Source organism: Platalea leucorodia (assembly GCF_965183815.1).
Source record: "Platalea leucorodia genome assembly, chromosome: 24".
In the NCBI taxonomy this organism is placed as follows: Eukaryota; Metazoa; Chordata; class Aves; order Pelecaniformes; family Threskiornithidae; genus Platalea; species Platalea leucorodia.
In genome coordinates, this window is record NC_138846.1 from 2838928 (window position 1) to 2851734 (window position 12807).

The 12807-nt window shown below is 57.1% G+C and overlaps 1 protein-coding gene across 1 annotated transcript in view; it reads left to right on the forward strand.

Moving 5' to 3' along the window:
• Positions 1 to 12652, forward strand: part of SETDB1 (SET domain bifurcated histone lysine methyltransferase 1) — an 18761-nt gene extending 6109 nt beyond the window's left edge. Inside the window, exons 8-21 of the mRNA XM_082333260.1 lie at positions 64 to 254; positions 1152 to 1281; positions 1666 to 1804; positions 4351 to 4509; positions 5207 to 5809; positions 6078 to 6194; positions 6499 to 6668; positions 7551 to 8167; positions 8791 to 8819; positions 9106 to 9238; positions 9932 to 10097; positions 10560 to 10771; positions 11232 to 11320; positions 11910 to 12652. Coding sequence (XP_082189386.1) covers positions 64 to 254; positions 1152 to 1281; positions 1666 to 1804; positions 4351 to 4509; positions 5207 to 5809; positions 6078 to 6194; positions 6499 to 6668; positions 7551 to 8167; positions 8791 to 8819; positions 9106 to 9238; positions 9932 to 10097; positions 10560 to 10771; positions 11232 to 11320; positions 11910 to 12027 — 2873 coding nt within the window. The 3' untranslated portion in view covers positions 12028 to 12652. The remainder of the gene's footprint in view (positions 1 to 63; positions 255 to 1151; positions 1282 to 1665; positions 1805 to 4350; positions 4510 to 5206; positions 5810 to 6077; positions 6195 to 6498; positions 6669 to 7550; positions 8168 to 8790; positions 8820 to 9105; positions 9239 to 9931; positions 10098 to 10559; positions 10772 to 11231; positions 11321 to 11909) is intronic.
• The last annotated feature ends 155 nt before the right edge of the window (positions 12653 to 12807 follow it).

Genomic DNA, 12807 nt, shown 5'->3' on the forward strand with positions numbered 1-12807 from the left:
AGATTCTCTTTGTAAAAGTCTTTCCTCCTCTTCCCTTTCTCCTGTCCATCCCTTTCTGAACAGTGAAAAAGACCTGGGAGGACATAGAGGATGTTTCCTGCCGTGATTTCATTGAGGAGTACATCACGGCCTACCCCAACCGTCCCATGGTGCTGCTGAAGAACGGCCAGCTGATCAAAACGGAGTGGGAAGGGACCTGGTGGAAATCCAGAGTGGAAGAAGTGGATGGCAGTCTGGTCAAAATCCTCTTCCTGGTAGGGCAGTTTCCCTTCTCCCACTGGAGGGGGAAGACGGGCTTACATTTGCGCCTGGCGGGGGCTGACTGTTGGGCCGATGGAGTCCGGTTTCCTTGCTAACGTCAGACAGGGTCCTGGAGCAAGCAGGTATTTCGCGTAGTAGCTAGGCTGCCAGCTTCTGCTGTGCATTGATGTGAGGGTGAGACTTTCATTTGCATGACGAAAGCTTCAAAAGCCTTTTAAAGCATTTTGCATGTGACACTTTGAAGTGGTAGATGAATAAGAAACAAAATCCATCATCTGCAGGTATTCTATCCTGGTGCCTTTCTTGATGTAAACACCTAGCCGTGTCTTCTGTCCAAATACGAGTGCTGGCTTGAGAAGCGGGAGAGAAACCGAGCAGAAGCTGTGATATTCTGCTTGCTCAAATTCTACAGATTGCAGGAAGGGAGCAGCCGTACTCTCTGTGCCCGCGTGGCTCCCTTCCTCTCCAGATAACTGCGTAGCCGCTGGGGCTGGGGAAGACATTGTGCAAATCAAACCTCCCTGTCCTAGAGCAGGTTCGGTTTGTGCTGAGGAGCTGGCTTGGCTCCTGAGGGAGTCTGGTTTCTCCCACAGTGCCTCGTTAGTCGGTTGTTGGGCTAAGAATAGAACCGCATTTGAAGTTCGGGGTCTTGGTATTGGGCCTCTTCTCTCGATTTGGTTTGCATTCAGCGTTCCCCCAGATGCGATGAATTACTGCCTTTGTCCTCTCTTGGCCGCATGGGTCTTTCAAGAGCCTTCCGATCAATGCTTTGCCTCCTTTCCATTCGATTCTGCTCACCCTAAAAGCACGCTGCTGCCTCCCAGGCCTGTATTGTACCTCTGGAAGCTCTTGCCGTAGGTGCTGTGAGTGTTGCCTTCTCCTTGCTGCAGGACGACAAACGCTGTGAGTGGATTTACCGGGGTTCCACACGCCTCGAGCCCATGTTCAGCATGAAAACTTCCACAGCCTCCACCCAAGAAAAGAAGCAAAGTGGACAAGCAAGGACTCGTCCCAATGTCGGTGTGTGGCATCTTTTTCTTTAGTTTGTATCCTGGAATTTGAATAAACGCATTGTGGGTTGGCGGGGGCGTTGGTTTGGGTTTTGTTTGGGTTTGGTGGGGGTTGTTTAGCAGAACTCCTGGAGATTTAAGATTTACAGTGGGCTTTTTCTCTTGGCATAAAGATGCCGCAAAACCCGACTGCAGATGTGTGAAGTGGCCAGAATCCGTTTGGGGTGGCTGGCTGTGGCTCAGAGCTCAGCCAATGGCCTGGTGTTAATTGCAAATCCCTCGGTTTTGGTTGCCTTCCGGAACTAAATCAATATTTCGTGGCAAGTGCAACAAACTTTGGTAGACGGTAGAGACTTTTCTTGCTGATACTTTGCCTTTTCCCCTTCCCCACCAGGTGCTGTCAGGAGCAAAGGGCCTGTAGTGCAATACACGCAGGATTTAACGGGCGCTGGTACCCAGTACAAAGCTTTAGAGCAAATGCAGGCAGCCTCGCTGGCTGCACGGTCCGTTTCTCCGCAGCCTGCTGAGATGGAGTAAGTACTTGAGTCAGTTCTCTGCTCCCACCACTGCCTCCTTTGCGTTTCGTCTCCAGTGCTCAGCTCTTTCCGGCACCACCCTTTCTGTGCAGAGGAATCCTCAGGTGCGGGTTTCCTCCATGACTAGGCTTGTTTCCTGGTTACACAAGCTGCTTTTAGTCATGCTTCTGGGGGAAACCGTAGATAAAGGCTGCTGGATGAGTAACTGAGGGTGGGAGAGCTGACAGCCCAGCACTCCCTGAGCCGAATGCCGTGTTCTTACTCAGGGCTAAAGCTTCGCACTTGATGTATTTCCAAGTTAGAACGTTTGCTCCTTCTCTTCTGAAAATCTGAATTGCTCCCTCGTGTCACGATCCAGGCTCTGGCCCCCGGCTGCCTTGTATTCCTCCACTTGGACTGACCTGCTCGCAGACCTCAATGACTTACGAGGCACTGAGAACTCGGGATCAGTGGTTGGTCTCGGTGGTCACGGACCAAACCTGATAAAGCTCAGCCACGGCCAAGTCGCACACGTGCCTCCTGCTGCCAGGGGCCCAAGCGGGACGTTCTCGGAGGTGCAGGCTAGTGCCGAAGGAGGCCTGGACGAAGGAGGAACTCGGCCTTGTGACGGAGGGAGCGTGTTGGAGAACGCCAGGGTGCCTGAGCATGTGCTCTGGGACTTTAATCACTTTCTAGGGGAGAGAGATGCTGTCCCGGTTCTTTTTTGTCACCACTGTGGATTTCCTATCCGAATTTATGGACGCCTGGCCCCCTGCCAGCATGTCTTCTGCTGTGACTGTGCCTTGCTGCACGGGCAAAAGGGAGAAAGGAGATGTCCCAGCTGTAAGGAACCTGTGCAGCAGGTGAAGCTTTATTCACCGGATGCTCCCTAGGTGTAGCAGCATCTAAGAAACCCCGCCTGCCCCCGGCCTCTGCTCTCAGGAGGGGGTTCCTCTCCAAATACCAGTGCAATATCACCCGTTCTGCCCCTGGATATGGGGGCTAACTTGGAAATGCTCCTCCTGTGCCATTCTGACCAAGACCTGAGAGTCGAAGCCATAAGAGCCTTGTTCCTCACCTCTTACCTGACCAAGAAGAGAGGCTGATGCTGAAGGCGGCCTGCTCCAGCGTGAGAAATGCAACGCCGGCTCCTCCGCCGTCAGTCCAGGGCCCCACCTGCGAGCAGAGGAGGAGCTGGGCTGCTGCCCTGACACTAGGCCACCCTGAGCTGCCGAGGGCGTAGGAAGGATGTGCAATGGCACGGCGTGAAGACGATAAAGTTGGACCGCAGCAATCAGCCAGCCTGCAGACTCGTTGGCTGCCGAATCTCTCCTTGTCCATTTAACAGTCCTCGCAGTGGTTACAAGAAACACTTCTTTTTTTCTCTCCCCACAGAGGCTTTGACTTTAGGATCTTGTTTTCAGGTCTAATACAAGCAGACACTACAGATGTTTCCCTGCCCTGCCGTTAAATAGTGAACTGCTTAAAGACAACTGTTTTCTAACATTGACTGAAGGCAGCGTACTACATCCATGTCCCCGCTGTCCCAAGGGATACTGTTGGGTTAAAAACACATTGGTTTATATTATTAAAACTGGGAGAATGGTTTCTTCACTCTGGTGTTTTGTTTACTCTGAGGAAGGCCTGGTTCTCTTCCCTCTCTAGTCTCACTTTCAAGTTCTTCTGCGGTGCCAGGGAGCTGCTGTCAGCCGTTTCTGACTGTTTAAAGCCCGTTGACGGAAGCTTTTTTCTCTTGCTCTTGAATTTTGCAATGTGTGTTAACACCTTGCTTTTAAGGCAGGTGTTTGCAGAAACGGTCGCCCCCTCCTGCTCTCACTGTCTCCCCACTTTCTGCCCTGATAGCATAACTACGTTCTTCCACTTGTGGGAAAACCGGTAGCTGGTTTGGGGTGTTTTTCTGTTTAATCGGTATAAATGGATTGAAAATCTCTGCTGTTGTTTTCTCAGGGTGCGAGGGCTAGTGTCTTCCAGGTGCCTCCCACCTTCCCGATGTTGTTCATCGGCTGCAGAGGTGTTTGGGAGCCCCTCGTAGCCCTTTCCTCAGTGATGTTAGTACATTCCCTTGCACAATCTTATCTTGTTACTTGGTACGGACAAAAGAGTCCTCTGTACTTCGTGTTCCTCCCACTGCTCAGTACTGTAGCACTGATTGAGCCTCCGTAAACTCTTGTTTCTGCTGTTGCAGGGGTTTCTTCGTGTGCGGGTTTGTCTGGCTTCCTGAAATGAAGGCCTTGGGCATCCTCGTTATACTCCCTCCCGCCCCCATGCCTCACTTCCAAATAAATAGCAGTATGTCAGAAGTAATTTTTAAATGAGTTCTGGCATTTGGTCGGGGTTGTTGCGGGATCACTGTAGCACAGGTAGTCAGAAATGAGCTGATTTTCACACTCGTTAGGGAAAAATCCGCTCGGTTTCTCTTGGATGGGGCACCGTTGCTGACTTCCGTGAGGGAGTGTTATTTTGACTGCCCCTGTCTGCCTAAATCCTACCAGTTCTGTGAGCGTGTGCGTCTTGCAAATCGCCTCCCTTCTTCCCTCGTGCAGATGCTCCGACAGTCAGCTGGCCCAGTCGAGAAAGCAAGTGGCCAAAAAAAGCACTTCCTTCCGTCCTGGCTCCGTGGGCTCTGGGCAGTCGTCACCTTCTTCGCCTGTCCTAAGCGATACACCTCCAGCAGGACGGACCGGTGCGTCCCAGCAGCATCGGTAAGCAGAGCTCGTTCGCACTTAGTACAAATCCCTGCGTCCCTTTGAGTCTGGGATGCTGGTTTAGCGCAGGTTTATTTTGTTATGGACCGGCACCTTCATGTGCCACCTTCTCCGGTCCTGAGCATTTGTCTTCCTCTTACCTTGTTCTCCCTCCCAGACAACCGTCCGTTACGTTTTGTTGTTGGCTTGAGCTTGGAGGGTCTCTTATCAGTTCTGACCAGAACTTACCCCCGTGGGACCCTGGCCAAAGCCTCCGACTGCTTGTTTTTAGAGGACTCTTGTTTCTACAAGCTTCCTGGGGCCAGGGAGAGCTGCTATTAATGTAAACCTGCAGGTGGCTTTTCCACAGCGGTGGCTCTGTGGCAGTCAATCCACAGCACAGAAGCTGTTGATCCCAGTTCCGCGACCACAACCAGCTTGTGCTTGTTTCTGCTTCCCTAGTTCTGATTTGGGGCTTTTTTTGTGTTCTCTGCTGCTGGTAATGCTCCCTCTGGGGCCTGCCCGGCCTTGCCCCAGGGGACGTTGGGGCTCGTGTCTAAGAGGACTCAGCAGCAAAGCCAACGGGGTGTCCCGGTGCGTAACTAGCGTCTGCTTTGATAGGAATTAAGTGCCTAAAATCCCTTTGCAGTTTGAGGAGAAAGCACCGCTCTTCCTTAAGCCGCGGTTGCTCAGTGTGTCCCTTTTCCTGGAACAGGCTCTCCAGCGGCCAGGCGGGCAGCGGCACAGCACAGGCCTTCCATGGCATGATGGACCGCGTGCCCAACGAGCCCTCTTACCGAGCCCCGCTGGAGAAACTCTTCTACCTGCCGCACGTCTGCAGCTACACCTGCCTGTCCCGTGTCCGGCCCATCCGCAGCGATCAGTACCGCAGCAAGAACCCCCTGCTCATCCCGCTGCTCTACGACTTCCGACGGATGACGGCCCGCCGACGGGTTAACCGCAAGATGGGCTTCCACGTCCTCTACAAGACCCCGTGTGGGCTGTGCCTGCGAACCATGCAGGAGATCGAACGCTACCTTTTCGAGACGGATTGCGACTTCCTTTTCCTGGAGATGTTCTGCCTGGACCCGTATGTGCTGGTAGATCGCAAGTTCCAGCCCTACAAACCCTTCTACTACATCGCAGACATTACCAAGGGCCGGGAGGACGTGCCGCTGTCCTGCGTCAACGAGATCGATAACACCCCGCCTCCGCAGGTGGCCTACAGCAAAGAACGCATCCCCGGCAAAGGGGTTTACATCAACACCAGCTGGGAGTTCCTCGTGGGCTGCGACTGCAAAGACGGCTGCAGAGACAAGTAGGTGACTCCTCGTGTGCCACTGGGCCCGGAGGGTGGGGGACAGCGGCTGGGCTGTGCCGCCTGCCCCAGTAACAGCCCAGGCTGGACCTGCTCTGCGCTTTGAGCCCGCGCAGCTCTGGCGGGTCACAGGTTTGACTCCAGGTCAAGCCCTCTGTGCCCGTCTCTCCGTGTATATGCGTGCAGAAAGATGTGATTTCTTTTCCTTCCTGCAAAACCGGTGGGTAAAACTAACCTCTGGGGTGGGTTTTTCTGTGTGTCTCTCTAGATCGAAGTGTGCCTGTCACCAGCTGACGGTGCAAGCGACCGGCTGCACCCCAGGTGGGCAGATCAACCCCAATTCAGGATACCAGCACAAAAGGCTGGAAGAATGCCTCCCGACAGGGTGAGTAGACCTGCGTCTTCTCCTTCCCTCACAAATCCCAGCCCCGGAAACTTGGTGCTATCAGAGAGGCAGTATTTCCCGGAGCTAAGTGCACCTCCTGAAAACCGGCCTCTCTTCTCGATTCATCTGCTGATGTGTGGCCCGGGGTCTCTGTGCATGACCGTAGTGCCTGGCAACTGCACTCTCCCTGCTCTGCTGAGCTTCAAGTGGCTGCTGCGAGTCCCTTTGCATCGCTACTGGTGCAACACCCCGTCTTGGGCTATGGCTTTCTCGGGGAAGGTGTCACTGTTCTCCTTTCTTTCAGAGTTTACGAGTGTAACAAGAGGTGCAAGTGCAACGTTAACATGTGCACCAATCGCCTGGTCCAGCACGGGCTCCAAGTCCGACTGCAGTTATTCAAGACGCAGAACAAAGGCTGGGGCATTCGCTGCCTTGATGATATTGCTAAAGGCTCTTTTGTCTGCATCTACGCAGGTAGGATCTCACCCTGCTGAACAAGCAGGTAGAAGCCTCTTGGTTTTGAAACAGGCGCTGTGAGCGAAAAGCCTTTGTTGAGCCAGTGCTCTTGCCAGTGGTGACGCGTATTCAGATACGAGTCTGCTTTGTTCTGGCTAATGGGGGGAATACGTATTTGAAAAGATCTGGTTGTGTCAAGCCTGTGTCAGGCCTGAGATCTAGGCTTTGTTTATCGCTAAATGCAAAACCCAGCAGAACGGGTGTGAAGCTCTTCCTGCCCTCGTTAAGGGGACAGGAAAGTGAAAACTTAGATGATGAACTTGCAGCGCTTTGATTTCCCGATGGATGCCCCTCCCTTGCCCGACTCTGAAACGAGATACTGCAGAAAGCAGGGAAGTGCTCGGATGCCCAGAGCCGTTTCTGCGCGCCAGGGGCGAATCGACACGTACCTGCTTCCTGTTTACATCCCACCAGCCATCGGGACGGCGGCACAAACCACGAAAATGCAGAAGTTGCGCAGCATGGTTGCGTTAACTCTGAAATGACACTAACCACGGGCGTTGCCTGAGCTCCGCTGCTCTGGTTTCTTGCCCTTAATATTGCCTCTGTGCTACACCCTCCCCTCCAAAAGGCCGTCGCCCTGTTTGAATTGCCCTTTAGAGATTGCCTTGCTGGAAACTGGGATGTTAGCAAGGGCCCACTTTAGATCAGCCACGTGCTTCAGACCTGCCTTACCCCCAGTATCAGGGTGGCAGGTTGTCCCTTCCCAGCCCGGCTTTTGGAATAAGGGGGTGTCAGTCCTGTTCGCTCCTCACTGAGCCTTTGGGGAGGATAAAGTTTATGGGGTAGGAATATCATCCCTGGAAAACTCATGCTTAGTTTTCTATTCCCCACCCCCAGGGAAAATCCTCACGGATGACTTTGCCGACAAAGAGGGGTTAGAGATGGGTGACGAATATTTTGCAAACCTGGATCACATCGAGAGCGTGGAGAACTTCAAGGAGGGCTACGAGAGCGATGCAAAATGCTCTTCTGACAGCAGCGGGGTGGACCTCAAGGACGAAGAGGAGGAAAACACAGGCACTGAGGAGCAGGAGGAGTCCAACGAGGACAGCTCTGACGACAACTTCTGCAAGGACGAGGACTTCAGCACCAGCTCGGTATGGCGCAGCTATGCCACGCGACGGCAGACCCGGGGCCAGAAGGAGAACGGGCTGTCGGAGACGGCCTCCAAGGACTCGGGACTCACCCGGCAAATCAGCCACGATGAGACAGCGGTGGCTGCCTCCTGTAAGCTGCCGGTGTCGGAGGAGACCTCCAAGAACAAAGTGGCCTCGTGGCTGAGCTCCAACAGCATGTCTGACGGCTTCCAGGACAATGACAGCGCCTCCTCCTTCAAGATGAGCGAAGGCGGCGAAGCCAAAGCCAGCAAAATGGAACTCCCCGGTGAGAGAGAGAAGGCCTGCACCTCTGCCCTGGGCGACGTGGACGGAGAGTCAAAAGCATTGAAGAAAGATGTAAGGGAGGGCTGTGGGGCTGGGAGAGGGGTCTCGCCCCTGCCTTGGGAGCGCGGATGAGGGAACTGAGAGGCAGAGATGTGCCTCAGCCGTGCTCTTGCTGGGATGGCTTCTCTGCCCTACAGCACGGCTAGGTGGACCGTGGTGCAGCTTGGCGCCTGTCCCCTTGCCCTGCTTGCTTGGCCCACTGTGGTGGGGTAGGGAGGCGCTGTCCTGGGGGAGGCTGTGGCACAAGAGGTTGGGAAGAAGTCGCTCAGCGTGAGCTGAGCTGAACATCCCTGCCGCCCCGGGTGCTACGCGCTTGTGCAGCTCCGAGAGAGGGAGCCGCGGGGGCGGAGGGCGTTCAGACAGGGCTGGGGACAACGGGGAGGTGGAGGTGGCCTCTGTCCACCCCCTGCGCTGGAGAGGGGACCGGGAGAGCCGCTGCGTGGGATGCGGAGGGTGGGAGACCCGTGCTCGTAACTTGGCCCTTCCGGAGCACCCCCGGACCGGGTGTCACGCTGAGCAGTGGGGACGGCCCGCTTCTCGCACCCGGGCTGGTGTTGGGGAGCGTTTCCACAGGCGGGCTGAAGAGTGCTCCAAAAGGGAGAGATGTTAATCTTCTGTGCTTCTCCCCTCTGCAGGAACCTGAAGATCCAAGCAAAATTCCCGGGTAAGGTTCCTCAAGCTGTATCTTCCTGCTTTTTATTTCCAAATATCGCTCTGAATGAATTGCCGCAACTCTAGGGCTGCCCCTTAACTCTACGGATGCCACGGCCAGAGTAAACGGCGAGGCTGGGAGGGTTCGGGCTGTGCCCGGTGTGCGCTGGCAAGTGAAACGCTTGGAGATGGCAGTGCTGTCCAGCGCTCGGCCTCCCTCAGCTGCTGCGTCTCTGCCTGGCCCGCGGAGGGGCTCCCTGGCGAGGCAAGCGTGACCCGCTCTTGCCCTCACCCCACAGGCTGAGCGACTTGGGAAGGATGTATGGCTACAACCCGAGCCCTCCCAAACTGGAGGGCATCCGGAGGCCGACGAGCAAGACCGCCCTGCTCCAGAGCCGACGGCATTCTCTCGCCCCGCAGCCCGCCGCGGAGGTAAGCGGCGATCCTTCGGGCTGGGAGGGGCGGGCCCGGCTCTGCCTCACAGCTCCAAACCGGTTTGATGAAGGCCTTGAACCTCACTTTGGGTTGTTTCTGTGCCACTTCCATTCCCAGCTGAGCACCAGCGCAGGGCGTGTGGTTCCTAGTTGTGATTGCCTGGAGGGGGGTTGATTTTCTTCAGACAGTGGGAGCCTTCCGTGGTTCTGAAAGCCCAGGAAAGAGGGGAGCGTGGTGGTGGGCCGTCTGTTGTAATGGGACGTGGCGCCTTGGTTGGCATCCCCCGCGCACCAGGGACCCGCTGCTGGGCAGAGCCGGGTCTAGGAGGCCATCCTGGGGGACGGTCTTTGGTTTTGGGGGTTTTCTCCCTTCCTTGCAAAACCCAGAGCACCTGAGGGTGCGGGCTGACGAGTCTCTGGCAGTCGGGGTGCTGCAGGAACCCCTGAAACCCCACTGCTGCTTCCAACACTGGCCTGTGAGATGGGGCTTCTGTCCCGTCCCAGCTCTGATCGCGGCGTCCGCGTGGGGGATCCACTTAAAAAGGGTTTCTTAGCGCACAGAGGTCCTCTGCTAAAAGAGAGCAAAATGCCGCTGGGGAAAAAAGGGAGCCCCGAACGTCGCTTGGAACGCGACGGAGCGACGCTCTGCCCTGGCCCAAGCTGCGCTCGAGCTGTTCACGCCTTTCTGCAGGACGTGCTGACCCTGTCGAGCAGCACGGACAGCGAGGGCGAGAACGGGCAGGCGGTGGCGGGGCAGGCCCAGGGCACCACCAACGACAGCGACGACATCCAGACCATTTCCTCCGGCTCCGAGGAGGAGGAAGGGGACGACAAGAAAAACCCCTCGTCAGGGTCAGGTGAGGACAGCTGCTGGGGCAGCAATGGGGGCCGAGTACGGCAAGAAATTTGGGCCAGAAGCCACCGGGAAAGGGCTGATGAGGACGCAGCAGCCGTGAGCGTGGTGCGTCCTGCGCCAGGCACCCCTGGGCTGTGTCTAACGACCGAGGTCTGACGCTTCCCCACGTGTCGTGTGAGACGTAACTGCAAAACCCAGGCCCCCAGTACTAGATATTTGTGGATAGCTAAGAAAAAGCAACTGAGAGACTTACGGTGGGTCTCCAGGCTTCGCCGGGTCGAGCGGAGAGCTGGGAGAGTGCCAGGAGCCATCCCAGGGGGGTGGTTTCGTTCTGCATCCCTGGGGGATTTCTTACCCCTGGGTGAAAGAGGAGAGCGCCTTGGGCCAGCAGCGCTGCTGTGGGGTTCCTCTTCTGGAAGACGGAGCGAAAAACGCGGCGGCGTTTGTCCTTCTCTGGCGGCAGGTCCCGTGAAGAGGCAGGTGGCGGTGAAATCCACCCGCGGCTTTGCCCTGAAATCAACTCACGGGATCGCCATCAAGTCAACCAACATGGCAGCGGCCGAGAAGGGGGAGAGCGCGCCCGTCCGCAGAACCACCCGCCAGTTCTACGACGGAGAGGAGTCCTGTTATATCATCGACGCCAAGCTGGAAGGGAACCTGGGCCGGTACCTCAACGTGAGTCGCTGCCCTTGGCAGGGGCCGGACGGGGAGCGGCCCTCGGCAGCCGAGGAGGGAAAGGGAGATATTTGGGGCGACCTGTCCTTTCAGCGGGCCCGTTCCTCCCCAGGACTAGATAAATACAGTAAAAAGAAACGGGACAAGAGCCGGCCTGGGAGGCTGATCCGCCCCCGCGAGGGAAATAGGGCGGCTGCTCCGGCCCCGTGACGCGCGGGCGGCGGGACGGCCGAGCCGGGCCTTCCAGCCACCGTTACCTTTGCGAGGGTGGATCTCGTGACTCGCGCCGGGTTGTGCGGGCAGGGGAGGCAGCGCGTCCTGTTCCAGCAGGCTCACGCTGGATGCAGCGGACAAATCGGGAACGCTGCTTGTTTATAATGGCTTGTGTTTACTGCTGGCTGCTCTGCATCCCTCCTGACGCAGGAAGGCGCTCACTGTGTTTGTCTCCGCTCCTGTACAGCATAGCTGCAGTCCTAACCTCTTCGTGCAGAACGTCTTTGTGGACACGCACGACCTCCGCTTCCCCTGGGTCGCCTTCTTCGCCAGCAAGTGAGTCGCGGCGCGCGTGGGGAAGGGCTGCCCGTTCACGGGGCTTGGTCGGACCCCGCTCCGTGGCCGGGGCTGCGCGACCCGTGCGGGCCGGGCGCTTCCTCCTCCTGGTAACCCTGCTCCCCAGTTTCGCACCAGCCTGAGCGGGGAGGAGCTCGGAGCTGAGTTGGGTGAGGAACTCTCTTCTCTGCTGGAGATTCCGGGGCGATTTGCATCGGTTTTAGACCTTTCCAGAGGGGAGAGCGGAGCACGGAGCAGCCGGCTGCCCGGCTCGTTTGAGTCGCGACCCTTGCGGGCAGCGCGGGGCGGCGGGGGATCCCCGCCACGTGCCTCCGGGGCACCGCGAGCGCGGCGCCTCCTCCGCGAAGCCCCGCGGGAGCGATTCAGCGGGGAACTTTGTCCCCTCGCTCGCCGTGGAGCCAAAGGCAGCCGCGCCGGCTGCTTCACCCTTGGCCCCAGGGGACGCCGGGCCGCGCCGCCCTGGCCAGAGAGGTCACCCGTAAGCGTCGCTCTCTGCTAGCGGGGGGTCTGGCGTCGCCTCCTTTCTGGCGTGGCCTCTTCTCCCAGCCTGTGCTTTCCGATTTCCCAGGAGGATACGAGCCGGCACGGAGCTGACCTGGGATTACAACTACGAAGTGGGCAGCGTGGAAGGCAAAGAGCTGCTGTGCTGCTGCGGGGCGATCGAGTGCCGAGGGCGGCTGCTGTGAGCCCGCCCCTGCTCCCGCCGCATCCCTCTTGACCGCAGGCCTGGTGCTGACTTTCCCTTTGTGAGGGTAAAGTTTCTTCTCGAGAGGTGGTTGTTTAATAGTAACCGTTAACGGAGCCGAGAACGGCGGCTTCGAGTTCTCCCGTTCGCTTGAAAATTACAGTGGCAGATGGACACGGAACAGAAACGTAACCTGGCGCGGACGAAGGCCAAACCCGACGCCACGAGCTTTGCTTCTCCCGCGTCCCGGGGGCTGCGGTCGCCCCGCGGGAGGACAGGCTCTGCCTCGGCGCCGCAGGAAAGGCCGTTAGCCGAGCCGTTACCTGCCCGAGCTGCTGGCGAGCGGCCGTTCCTGCTCTCTTCCAGCTCTCCACCAAACGTCAGACGCAAATCCCTGGGCAGCTACGGCTCGCGCTGGTGTCGCTGCCAGTTTGCCAGCAGGAAACGCTGCAGCAAGGCTCCGGGGAAGCGCTGCACGGTCGGGACCGAGCTGCCGATGTCCCTGCAGCCGGGGGACCGGACTGGGAGGGAGCGAGGGCGGTGGAGACGGGCCCAGCGAGAGCGGACCAAGCTGGATTTATAGCGGTGATGTGAATTTAAGTGGGGGAAAAAAAAAAAAAAAAGCATCTGTCTTCAACTGTGATATGTTGTAAAGAATCTTTTCATTGTTAAAAGCAATAAACTATGTTTTTCTATTAAAAAAAATTGCCCTGAACTTCAGACACAGCAAAACCCCCTGGCAGAGCGGGAGCGAGCCACTCCATCCTTGGTTCCAGGGGCG